Source organism: Notechis scutatus, chromosome 2 (genome assembly GCF_049901735.1).
Source record: "Notechis scutatus isolate UNSWTSFEM ecotype Mainland chromosome 2, rNotScu1.2, whole genome shotgun sequence".
In the NCBI taxonomy this organism is placed as follows: Eukaryota; Metazoa; Chordata; class Lepidosauria; order Squamata; family Elapidae; genus Notechis; species Notechis scutatus.
In genome coordinates this window covers 237,669,782-237,683,703 of record NC_142010.1, presented here as the reverse complement: position 1 = coordinate 237,683,703, position 13,922 = coordinate 237,669,782, and the positions used below count along the sequence as shown (strand labels likewise).

Sequence of the window (13,922 nt, the reverse complement as noted above, 5' to 3'; positions counted from 1 at the left end):
ATAAAAATAAAATTGGAAAGCCAGCAGGATTATTACAAACAGTCTCTGAACCAATGAAACCTTGGCAAGACATTGGAATGGACTTTGTAGTTGATCTACCGGATAGCCATGGCTACACAGTGATATGGACGGTTATTGATCTGTTCTCCAAACAAGCACATTTTGTCCCATGAAAAGGAATACCATCTGCTAAAAAGTTAGCAGAATTATTTATAAAAGATATATATCGCTTACATGGGGTACCTCGAAAAATAATGTCTGATAGGGGAGTACAGTTCACCTCAAAATTCTGGCGGGAGTTTATTCATTTGATTGGTTCAACACAAGGACTAAGTACAGCATATCACCCAGCTACCAATGGAGCGGTTGAAAGAGCAAACGCCACCATCGAACAATATCTTCGTTGTTACGTTAACTATCAACAAAGTGATTGGGCAGATCTGATACCGTATGCTGAAATAGCATATAACAATACGGTACATAGCAGTACTGCTCATTCCCCTTTCCAAATAGTAAGTGGTATGGAATTTGTACCCATACCCGAATGGCCCTATAATGAACAAGAACTCAATATAGAGACTACAAATACCCAGGCAGATAAAATACGTAAGCAATGGAACTCAGTTCGTCTCGCTTTGAAAAAAGTGCAGGAAATGTATAAAGTCCAAGTGTGGCTATTCTGTCTCAGTATTTTTCCATAAGACAAATCCTGCTCAGCACGTATACCTCTCAGAGCAAAGTTCACTAAGCTGACAGGAAAAGAACTGACAGGAAGAAGCTGAAGTTGATAAGATTAACTTCACAAAAGTCTGTCGGATAAAAGATGTGTATTCGGTATCAGTCACGAAGTATCATCACAGAAGCTTGTGTCAGATAAAAGATGTATATTCAGGAAAAAACATGTTTATCAGTAACAGTCAAAAAGTTCGTTACTTGTATCACGTAGCCTGGTCTCAAAGATAAAGTTTGTAACTTCTTTGTCTTTCTGTAATCCCTCTCACCCCCCTCTTTGATTCAGTACAATAAAAGGGGACAGCGCAGAGCAATCAAAGCAGCCTGAACAATCCATCTGTCTCAGGCTCAGCCGGGACAATTCCATCTGCCCCAGGCGATGCGCTGCCTCACCTAAAGAAATCTTCGCCTTGTGTTCTTTTTTCTTTCCGCTTTGCAATCACTCTTGTGAGAGTCCCGCAATCACCCTGGCTAGGGTTCCGCTGAACGCTTACTCTTAACGCTTTTTCTACGCTGAACGCTGCTGCTCAATCTCACCCTGGATAGGGTCCAGCAGACGCTCAAACTCACCCTGGATAGGGTCCTGCTTTGCCAAACTTCGCCCTTGCGAGGGCTTCTCTGTATCTCACTCTTGCGAGGGTCCCGTTCTGAGAGGAATTTAGCAATCAACCAGAAGATCGAAATAAAGGATCGGTCGCTCGACACGACATCCAAGCAGATAAAAAAGATCAGCACAAACACAATATAATATTGGAGATTGGGTATATCTATTGACTAAATACCTACACCTCGGTTTAACTAGTAAAAAACTAGGTCCAAAATACTTTGGACCATTTCAAGTTATATGAGTAATCAATCCTGTGACAGTTGGTCTTCAACTTCCCTCTTGGTTCAAAAGAATTTCATATCAGTCTGTTAAAACCTGAAAATATGACATAACAAGAGCCTAGATTGCATACTCCAGGACCAGTCCATGATGACTATTACAAAATCGATGAAATACTCGATTCACGTCGTAGATGTGGAGTATTGCAATATTTAGTCTGGTGGACAGGTTACCCATTAGCTGATGCATCATGGATACCATATACAGATATATCAGTGTCTCGTTTGAGACGACAGTTCCATATAAAAAAACCAACCAAGCCAGGTGGGAGGGATGAAGTACGATGTATACATGTAACTAATAATAACCTTTCTGTTACAGAAAGAACAATGGTAGAGGGGGCCGCCTGTCGGGTTTCAAAGAGTCGACCGGTTTATCTCCTGAAGTGAATCCCGACACATTATATTGATTGGGGATATGAAAGTCCGATCCTGCCATTTACAATATATCAACTTGATCGGAAAACGTCTCTTACTTTTGAAGATCCCATCCCAGTTCGACTTATCTCGTATCAGCACGAACATGCGACAAGGATGGGGTGGGAGAAGGTTTATCACTCCAACTCCTCTCATTACCCGAAACAAAACACAAACAATCATTGGGGAAGTTACGGCACAACCTAGGAATTGAAACCACATTCTGTTTGGTAATTAGTTGCATTTAGAATTGCAGGGTGGAGGTGTGTAGGACTAATGGGGAGGGCGGATGTTAGTTAGCTGCATAAGGTGGGGCTGCATGATAAATTGCGCTGAGAGACGAATGATCTCAGCGCTGACTTTATCCAGTATATCCGTTGTTGCTGTGTTTGAAGGAAAACGAGCGAAAATAAACGTACCTATTCACAACGAATCCTGTGAATAATATAGTTTATTGCTAGAATTCCTACATGTACAAACGAAGGCTTACAGAAAGTCAGCGCTCACCTTTACTCTCAAACAAACAAACCTACTTCACTGTGGATAATGGCAGAAGGCATAGATCCCGAATGGACGGTGGAGGAAGGCATAGAAGTGGCTGAAGATAATGGTGGAGAGGGCAATGGAAAACGGATGGGGTAAATGGAGAGAGAGGACGTGCCATTGACAGTACCACCTGTAAAACCTAAAACAACTAAGGTGCGATTAAGTGACCCAGACCCTGGCTTAAGAGAGGGAAAGGGGAAAAAATATAGGCAGTCACTATCCTAAGTGACTTTTGCAGATTTGAAAGAATTTTACCCTGTCTTTCTTTTTACTCCCCAAAAAACTAGGGAGGGCCACATTTGCTTCTGTTTCTGTAGTTGAGATATCTTTTGCATGATGGTTATCTAGGCCAGTGGTCGCCAACCAGTGGGCTGGGGACCACTGGTGGTATGCGAGAAAAATTTGATAGTCTGCAGAGAAATTTCACCCGCAAAACATCCCCCAAAGCAATTAATCCAGGCTGTGTAGAAACACAAGGCTGCACTGCCCACATGGCCCGCAGGTACACAAGGCTTGCATCACTTGCATTGCGAACAACACAAGGTAGTGAGGGGAGGGAGGGAAAGGGGGGAAACGTGCCCCCACTCGCCCCACATGCCTAGCTTGGCCACTGGGCTGCTTCTTTCCACTTCTTTCTTCTGCTTTTGGCTGCATGCCAGGAAAGTAGCAAAAGTCTTTCTTTCTCTCCCCCAAACTCTACCGGAAATGAGTCATTGGGACCCTGAAAGGCATCTTCCTCCAACAGGCTGTGCCGGAGCAACAAGTCTCACAAAAATTCATGTTTGGTGGAGTTTGGGGGAGATAAAGAAAGACTTCTGCTTCTTCTGCTGCTTTCCTTGCATGAAGCCAAAAGTCTCTCTCTCTCTCTCTCTCTCTCTCTCTCTCTCTCCCTCCCTCCCTCCCTCCCTCCCTCCCTCCCCAAGAATGGAGCTGGAGATGGTATCCTGTGATCCCAAATAAATAAATAAATAAATAAATAAATAAATAAATAAATAATCGATCAGTAGAAAAATGGGGTGGGGAATTTTCCTGCAGCTTTTTTGGGGATTTTCCCAGTGTCTCTGCTGCTTTCTGCAGAGACCCTGGGAAAACATCAGCAAGCCACTGTCAGTCAAAATTCATATTAGTGGTCCGCAGGATTTAAAATTATGACTCTGGTGGTCTCTGAGGTCCAAAAGGTTGGCGACCCCTGGTCTAGGCTGTGACTCTTTCCCCTGTTTCCCAGGATTTCCCAGGATACATTAGTGCTCAAATTAAAAATCCACAAGTCCTCTTGTATTGTCCCTCAATTTTAGCTAAATTTTACTTTTTATTGCCTCATACATTTAATAACAGAGTGAGAGAAGAAACTACGCAAGAAGTAAAATGTTATATTCAATTTTTGGACCACTTGTTATATCATAGCTCAGCACCACCTCATCTCTCTCCTAAAGTACCTGAATAGGAGTACAGTACAATCTAAAGCAGAGTCCCTCAATCTTTCCAGCTTTGAGGACTGGCAGGGGGCTGTGGGGGCAGGAGAGAGAATGGTTCCATCTGAGACATGGCTAAACGTGCGTGTGCATGTAGCTCCATTTGCACGAGCAGTGGGCATGCGTGAACACAGCTCCTTTTGGATGAGCACATGCACACCTGGCCGTCACACACAAATGGGGATATGCACATGCACACGTGGTCGCCTGTCATTTCCGCAGCCTCGTTCTGAAGGACTCAAGATCTGGTAGTTGGCTGCGGCCCAGGAGTTGGGGGACCTCTGATCTTAAGCACATTTTAAATAAAATTACAGAGAGATAAGACTTCAACTTATAATGATAAAGACATGTATATCAAAGCAGCAGTATTTCTATTCTTTTTTTTACATTGTATGAATTCGAATGACAATGAATTTTTTCAGTATGACTCACTAATTATACCATTAATCAGCAAACAATTTTATATGGATTTAGCTCTTGAGCTGTATTTTGTTCAACAAGCTAGAAATAGCCACTTCTATTTTCTAATTCCCCCCTCCCAGTCTTTGACCACCTTACCATTTTAAAAATACTGTATATGCAAACGGATTGGATATGTGAGAAAGCGGTGACCAAAGAAGATGGAGTCCAGAATAGTCCTCATAGTAGTAAATCATATCATCCTGCCAATCTGTTAAAGAAACAAAGAAAGAAAGCAGTTTTGCTCACTGTGACTAACTCAAAAGAAAGGAACAAACTTTATTAGAACCATTCCAGGACTTCTGGTTTTTCTGTTGTAGGAAGTTAGCACCCACCCCTCTCCTAGAAAAATGAAATATCCTAGGAAATATTAAAAAGGCAGAATATTTCCCCTAAAAAGAGCAGAAACCTCAGAAGCAGAAGCTCACTCCCACCTTTGTTAATGGGTGGGCCATTAAGTCCTGGGTCAGAATATTTTATATAACAAAGTACAACTATAGGAATTGCCCAAAGCCCTTTTCATTACATCACCATCCAGCAAGGCTCAACCAAGCCTGGGACTCAGGACAGACTATAGAGTTGTCCCTGCATGGCCCCATGGGAGTCTTGACAACTAATCAGAATACAAGCTCAAATTCAAATCCCAACAGAAGGTATAAAACCAGGCACTTTCAGCATTTCAGCCCCTTTCTTCTTTGCAGCTTCAACAAGCTATGTGGTCCTGTCCAAACAGCCTCCATGTTTCCAGTGTCTTTTTCCCACTTGAACTGAACCCAGAAGGATAATTCTTCCAACACTGTATAATAAATTATTAATGTACTTATGTTTGTGTAACATACAGGGCTTAACTATTGATTTTCCCTTTAATTATAGTTTGGAAAAATGTTATTACAGTTATCCACCATATATGTTCCATACAATATGGCACTTTATTTTTAACCTTTCATAACAGATATAAGATGGAAATATTATTTTAATTTGGGGGGAGATTATTTTGCTAATTTCCCCCCTATTTTACTTACATAATATTAACAGTTTGCATTAGTTTCAGATTATGAGTTCATATACACAAGGACTTTGCAACATAGCAGGATCAACGTTAGACTGATAGCCAAATAAAACCCAAATAATGAAATTTGCAATGTGAAATGACCATACCAGCTTCATCCTTCCATATTTACATTATGATATTATGTCTAAGTATGCAAGGGGTGGATTTGGACCACAGTGTTGTGACATGTTTTGTACTTGCCCCACATGGATGACCATCTAAATCAGATGGTGTTGAATGTTTTAAAGTTAGTTTATATATGACTGCAGTTGTGGTGCATTTGAAACCACAACAAAAGCACCACCACCACCACCACTACTACTACTTTCTCCTCCTCCTCCTCCTCCTCCTCCTTCTCCTCCTCCTTCTCCTCCTCCTCCTCCTCCCATTATTTCCATATATGCTGATTAACTCTTAGATGCTCTGGATGGTTTACAATGATTTAAAACATTTAAAATTAAAATACAACCCCTCCCCGCAAAACAGCACATAACAAAAGAACGGTGGCAAAGAAAACAAACCCAGAGGGGAATAGAATGGAGAAAAGAGTCATCAGCTGTCTCCTGCAAAGGACCCTTAAAAATACTATAGGGTAGGACTTGCTTGAGTTTTGGGAGAACTTCATTCCAGAGGGCATGTGTTGCTATGGAGAAGAGGAGGTTTCAGAATGCCAACAGATGTCACTGTTTAATTGATGGAAACTTGAGCATGCCAATCCTGTCATATTGAACCAAGCAGGCAGATGCTATGGGAGACAGGTGGTCCCTCAAGTATCCAGGCCAACCAGCTCAGCTTATGAATCAAAGGATCAAGATATGTCCATCACTGAGCACATCCGGATGGACCAGCTCTGGGTGGTCTTCAAGGACAATTTCAGACAGAGAGTGTTGCTTAGTCAAGCTATGACCAGGGCAAGAGTGACTGTATGAAGCTCCCACACACATCTCCCCCACCCCCATGCATCTAAGGCAAAGTGCAACTGGGGCATCTGATGTAGCTGGGAAACAGTTGGAAATTTTGCATTTTTTGAAGAAATTCAAAAATTCAATTTTTTTCAGCTCATGATGCTTAAGGGCAAGCCGTTTTCCCATTGGTGACACTTTTACGTCAATTCCCAATTCCCTAGTTCCCAATTCCCAAGTTTAAAGAAGATGTTCTTTTTTCCTTTTCCAATAGTGATTTCTGATATCTTTCCTAAGACCGTATATGCAGATTATAACGATCTCTTGCAAAAGAAGATAACAAGTACTAGGAAAGTTTACTGATAGACCATCATATACATTTTGCAACTAGGATCAGGCATAGTTTAGGGGTGGGGGGTGGGGGGTGGGACAGTATTTAGATGTTTTAAATTCTCCAATTAGCCAGAATATTCTTTATATGTTTTCTGTGTTTCAGTGCTGGTGTCAAGCCTAAAGCTGGCCTGACTGAGGCCATTTTGAGACTTTAATGCTGACATACTGGAACTGAGGGCTAGGGAGTGGGGGAATAGAGATAGTTGGGGTATTATGGTCAAAACAAAATACTTTCTCTTGGGAACCAAGGACATTCCTACAGGTGTTCAGAAAGAGCGGACTGATGTCACGTAGCAACTGGACTGTATCCTGATTGGACCATGGGACTGGATGTTTTGGGGAAGTGACAAACTTTTACTTTTAATGAAGTGAAAACCATAGGAATGTTCAGAGTCAGTTTTCACCAGCCTGTGCCAATATGACATATCCAATAAACATATTCTTTGACGAATCTACCTGCCTCAGAGCTTTGTTTGCTATGGGTATGTTACTTGGAACCCTGACAGTGGTGGAAATAAAAATACTTCATATTGTTTCATAAAGGTTTGGAAAATGAAAAAGTTATTGCCGTGGAAGTATCCTGCTCTGTGATTGTATAAGTTGAGATGATGTTATATATATGGACCCATTGCTTTTTTGATACTTGAGATTATAGTAATTTTTTATTTCCAAATAAAACTGCAGAATTTAGCATTACACTATCAGCCATTGCTTTGCAGAATTTTAAAAACTGAAGCAGAGGGTGACTTCTGAGAACTGCTTCACATCTGTTTATTAAAAGATGCAGTACATGAGTAAGGTGTGAAAGGATCAGAGATTTTAATCTTTGTTATTTTATACTACAAAACCACAAGACTTGTACTTCCTGCAAATTAATTGTCTATTAACCCAGTGTGTTCCAAAATGATCTGCATATAGCTGCTGGTCTTTTTCTATTTTGGTAATAAATAGAAAGACCAAATATTTTCTGTATGGCTGGCAGGTGAAACAACCACTTCACAGATTCTTACTTAAGCGGTGAGAACATTTGACCTGCATTTCTGATAAACTGTGTTCCATATTAGTGTGTTTCTCCCAATTCATTTATCCAGGAGAACTTGTATTTATATCATTAGAACCAGGGAACTGCCATGTTGCATTCCCATAATGCTCTGGAATAACTTCTATATTGGAGGGTTGCGTGGAATTTAGTAGTGTCTGGTATCCAAAGAATTTTATTTATTTACTTTATTCAATTTTATGGCTGTTCGTCTTGACGAAGCAACTCTGGGCAGCAAACAAAGTTTCAAGTTTTAAAAACAGTAATATAAATAACCAGCAAACACACAAGACATAACCCAAAGAAGCAAACAAAAGAAGCAGCGAAGAGTAAAATCCTCAAAGCAACAACAACCCCCCTGGATTTCATTTACTTCCTGACCCGGGTGCATGGGCAAACAGCCAGATCTTAAAGCGGGGTCAGGGCCATCCTGAATTTGCATGAAGTGTTCCAGAAGGCAGGTACCATGACAGAAAAGGCATCCTTCTTGGATCCAAAAAGGTGGTGTTCTTTAATCAATTACACCCCCTGCCCCCCGTCATGAGATTTTTTAGGGGTGGATAAAGTCAATTGGAGAGAAGTTTCAAGGTTTTATAGAAGCCAATCTGCACCTGAAATTGTAATTAAGGACAAAACGGGAAGCATATGCACACCTAGATACTGCATCCAGTTTTGTTCACCACATTATAAAAAAAATGTTGAGACTCTAGAAAAAGTACAGAGAAGAGCAACCAGGATGATTAGGGGACTGGAGACTAAAACATACGAAGAACGGTTGCAGGAACTGGGCACGGCTAGTCTAGTAAAGAGAAGGACCAGGGGAGACATGATAGCGGTCTTCCAATATTTGAGGGGCTGCCACAGAAAGGAAGGGGTCAAGCTATTTTCTAAAATGCCTATAGACCAGACAAGGAATAATGAATGGAAACTGAACAAGGAGAGATTTAACCTGGAAATAAGGAGAAACTTTCTGACAGTGAGAACCATCAACCAACGGAACAACCTGCCCCTGGAAGTTGTGGGAGCATCATCACTTGAGACTTTCAAGAAGAGATTGGACTGCCATTTGTTAGAAATGATATAGGGTCTCCCGCTTGGGCGGGGGTTGGACTAGATGACCTACAAGATCCCTTCCAACTCTGATTATCTGTTGTATTGGCACATGGGACTGGGTCATATGCAGATACTGATAAGCAAAGATACTTACCTGGTTGTAATTTGCACAAAGAATAGTCGCAACCGGAATCAACTATCAGACAACAGGAAAAAAAATATGGATATGAAAAATTGATGGCATTTTTCTAACCTTTTAAAATTATGAATGCTTTCCTTCACTTGTTTTCACATTGCTCACTTTCTCACTCTTGGTTATGTGCCATTAATTTGTTAATTTTAAGCAATCCCACAAACAGATCTGCTCCATGATAATTGGTTCTTTGCCTAAAGTTTTCTGGCCTTTGGACAGTGCACCCCTGACTTACTGTAATTAAGTACATCTACCTGTCATTTCCTTTCCTTTTACCTTTCTCAGCATTAGAGTCCTTTTTAGAGAAACAGATCTTTGCACAGTGTGTCTGAAATTGGATAATTTGAACTTTGTGACTTGAATAAGAACTCTGGGTTGATTTGTTCAGGGATACCTTTGTTTGTTGTCCTCTGTATTCCCAGGAGCCTCCTCCAGCAAATTTCAAAAGCATCCATACTTTTTGTTCTGCTTCTTCAAAGTCTAGTTTTTGCTTCCATAAAGTGCCACAGAGCAGTCTATTGCTTGCACAATTCTGATCTTTGTAGGTAAAAACCAGAGGTGTCAAACTTGTGGCCAACGGCCCGGATGCGTCACACGCTGGCCACCCCCACCCCCATTTTAGCGAAGGGGAAAAAAACCCCCCACAATATGTCATGTGACGACGATTTGACAATACGAGTGTGACACCCCTGGTGTAGACAAATCAGAGGATCTGAACGTCTTGTCCAAGGGCTTAATTGCTACTTTATCAGATAGTAATCTGTGGTAATTTTTTTTGCCTGCTTTTCTATTTGATCTTAAAGGCTGAAGCTATCACATAGTATTTTCATAATCAATTCTAAGGCTGGTTGATGTACCTGTTGTCATTAGTTTGGTTTCTTTATATTTAAAGAAGTCTCATTTGTTCATTGTGTTCCTTGATTTTTATCACAAGAGCTTGCAGATTCTTTTAAAGATCATCAGCATATCGTAGCTTTTTACTGTTTCTTCTCTAATTATAAAGCCACACTAATCTTCTTGCAGTCCACTTCCATAGAATGATAAATAGATCGATTTGGCATATAGCTGAATGTATAAGGAGAGACCCTATACCATGTCTCCTTTGTCAATCTGGATACAGTCTGTTTTTCCATGCCTGTCCATACTATGGCGTCTTTAACTGTATATAGTTTTTCATAAGGACAGTAAGATGTTCTGGGATTCAATTTATAAAGAATTAAATCTGGCTTTTTTAATCTTCATTATACTGTATATATCCAGCTCAGATTTGTTCCATCCCATTTCAACAGTTTGCTCCTGTTTTTTTTTCTTCATTTTTATATGTTTCATAATTGTTGTGCATTTGTTTATACAATTGGTGAGAAATGTCTCCAGATAAAAACATTTTCATACTGTATATTATTTACTTGAATAAATGCACCATTTTGTTTAATCCACATTTTTTTTACAGAACGTTTGAATCCAGGTGCAGCCTCCCACATTTAAATAGTGAATACAAAGACTTGCCTTTTTATTTCTTAATTAATTTGGGAAGTATGATTTCGATCAATTCAGATTAAAGTCATGCAGAGAAAAAGTATCTCTTCGTCACACAAATATTTTCAGTGGCACAAGGGCTCACATACATAACAGTCTCAGCTCCATTGCTAGGAGACCAGTGGGAGAAACTTTAGCAAGAAAATGATCTAAGTGATAGGGTTGGCATTTACCTTTTTCACGTAAAAAGCATCGAAAGGCAGGGACTGTGGAGAAAATAAAAAGAAATAAGTTGGAAATAACCAGCAGCCACTAGAAGGCACTCATGTCTAATCTTTGGAGAGTATGAGTCAATTAATCACTAGAAGAAAAGCTTGGAGATTGGAATATCTAAAGCAGATTAAATCTGAAGAATGGACAATAACTTGTCCCATGAGCCAACTAGGACTTACAACTTGCTTAATGAAATTGAGAAATATTCACAGGAAGACTGAAACCATCATGTCCTGCAAAATGAGGGCTCTATCAATTATCCTAGAGGAATTATTGTGTCTATCATCTGCACCTCTATAACTGTCTGGTTTGGTTCTGCATACCAACAGGACAGACACAGACTTCAGAGGATAATTAGGACTGCAGAAAAAACAATTACTACCAACCTGCCTTCAGTCGAGGACCTGTATACTGCACGAGTCAAAAAGAGGGCTGTGAAAATATTTACAGATCCCTCACATCCCAGACATAAACTGTTTCAACTCCTTCCCTCAAAACAACGCTATGGAGCACTGCACATCAGAACAACTAGACACAAGAACAGTTTTCCCCCGAAAGCCATCACTCTGCTAAACAAATAATTGCCTCAACACTGTTTAACTATTTACAAAGTCTGCATTACTATTGCTGTTAATCTTCTCATTACTCCTTATCACCTGACTGTATGACTGTAACTTTGTTGCTTGTATCCTTATGATTTATATTGACTCTTTCCTAGTATGATTTGATTGCTTATTGTACCCTATGACTATCATTAAGTGTTGTACCTTATGATTCTTGACTCTTGACGAATGTATCCTTTCTTTTAGGTATACTGAGAGTATTTGCACCAAGACAAATTCCTTGTGTGTCCAATCACCACTTGGCCAATAAAGAATTCTATCTTCTATCTATCTTTTATCCCACCAGCCATCTTTAGGTTATTTGTATTCTTTAGGACCAGACAACTAGTTATCTCAAAAACATATTGTGGCTAATATTTTCATTATTTTCTAATATTTATTAATGTAATTGCTATATGTATCCTATTGACTACAGCCTACTGAGAAAAGTCAGAATTTAAATAAGTAAAATAAAACAAGTAGTCACACTGATTTATTTTGCTGGGAAAAGAGTTGGAAAGATGTTTATAGTCTACATTTTCTTACAGCTGCTCCACAAAAAAAAAAAAAAAAAAGATCTGTTACTGAATACCCAGCTTTGATCCAAACCTTTTTGTTCCTTAATTATTATTCAACATAGTTAAGTGATAACTCAGTCTAAACTTTCTTAGGTGAAAAAGATTTTAAATGAATAAAAACTTACCCACTGTGAACCAAGCAATGGACAAAAAGAATAAAAGCTTCCTTAATTCACCTTTGGGAGAAAAAGAAACATTAGGCAACTATCACTTGTTTCAGTATGTTGAACCATTACAACAGTTTTATAACAGGTTGAAAAATAATGTCATAGTTTTGGCAAACTTTTGATCTTGAGCCTTTCCTAACCTAACGGCCTTCCCAAGGTGTGACTTTTGTTCCCAACTAGCTTGTTGAAGTTTTGGTCCACATATTAGGATAGTGCCCAGATTTAAAAAAATCATCAATTCCACATAAGTAGCATGATCTCCAATTTCCTTTCAAACCAACATGAAACTTCAAAGAATGCAGCTCTCAACTCCACAGTTGTAAATCACTCTCCAGAACTACTATCTAAAATACCAGTGAGAAAGCAAGTTCCTCATTTACAATATCCAAAATCAGAGAGGTGCTGTGTTCTGCTCAAAGGTTTACCATCCTACTTGTTCTTTGTTCTTGTCTGGCATCTACAAAGTAATATAAAAAACACATTTCTGACACTCATATATACAGTCACTACAATCTCCACTTCTTTCCTTATTGCTTTACTTTGTTGATTTGTCAGGTGTTACCATGTAGTCTCCCTCCTTTGCATAATGTTATTACATAACTAGGTAAATAAGGCTATGGAGAAAATAAATGTAAAGTCAAGAGAAAACCTGCACTATTTCATAACCCAGGGAGCTCTCTGCTTAGATTGGTAATCTTATTTACCTGCTTCTAATGTCTGGCCTTTTCTCCACCACTCTGATGGGCACCAGACATAGTGAATACAGATATTTGTTTCATGCCCTACTGCCATATTGGAACATTATTTCTTATTAGCTTATTCCAAGGAAGCATCTGTTATCTTTGAAAGTTAAATAATGGGTTGAATAATGGGCTGGATGAAAGTTAGGTTGCAATTAGTGCAACTTTGAATAATGCAATATTAGATAGTGCAAATTGTAAATTGATACCAGGCCACATTTAATGCAATCTAAAGTCAGTTAATGTGAGGGTAGTTTATGCACAATTGAAGCAAGCACAATGCTAATCTTTGTGAGTGCAAAATGAAGAAAAGGAAGATTCATAAAAAATAGTTAGATAAAAAAATAGTTTCATTATTACGTTAGAGCAAAAATTTGATGTAATTAAATAGTGCTTAAATAGGACATCTGCAAGTACTGTGTTGATTTTTATGTTTTTATTTTGGTTTCTGTAACTACTGTGTGACTTTTTAAACCATACATTTAAATTATAAGTACATTCTTTTTAACCTTTACTATAATGTTTCATTAATATACATATATATGTTCAAAAATGTTCATGAATACAGTAGTAGGACAGGTTGGCTGTTCTGAACCAATCTTACCCACAGTTATATACATCCTACCTAAACAGGGTCACAGGAAAGATTCAGCTTATGTAAAATATAGCATCATTTACTAACTGATCCATTCCTAAAAGCTCTACACAGACCCCACATTGTTTTCTCAGTTCTGTTCAAAGTAGAGATTTTAGCTATGGAGCTGGGTGCTTTATGATACCCGACTTCTCTTTAAGATGTTAAGAGAGCCCATTTGGAAACACTGCCACTTGCAATGATTCTTGGCCTGTTGTATTAATTATAAAATGTATTTCTCGAGAAATTACAATTAATACTTGCTGTCCCCGCTTTCTGAAAGGTAACCCAGAGCATATTTTTAGTTGGC

The 13,922-nt window shown here is 39.2% G+C and overlaps 1 protein-coding gene across 1 annotated transcript in view; it reads right to left on the bottom strand.

The window, feature by feature from the left end:
* Positions 1 to 13,030, bottom strand: part of LOC113413868 (interleukin-6 receptor subunit beta-like) — a 35,326-nt gene extending 22,296 nt beyond the window's left edge. The window contains exons 1-4 of the mRNA XM_087954233.1: positions 12,943 to 13,030; positions 12,197 to 12,247; positions 10,852 to 10,884; positions 4,611 to 4,722 (exon numbers count right to left, since the gene is read on the bottom strand). Coding sequence (XP_087810359.1) covers positions 4,611 to 4,722; positions 10,852 to 10,884; positions 12,197 to 12,247; positions 12,943 to 13,030 — 284 coding nt within the window. The remainder of the gene's footprint in view (positions 1 to 4,610; positions 4,723 to 10,851; positions 10,885 to 12,196; positions 12,248 to 12,942) is intronic.
* Between the last annotated feature and the right edge of the window lie 892 nt (positions 13,031 to 13,922).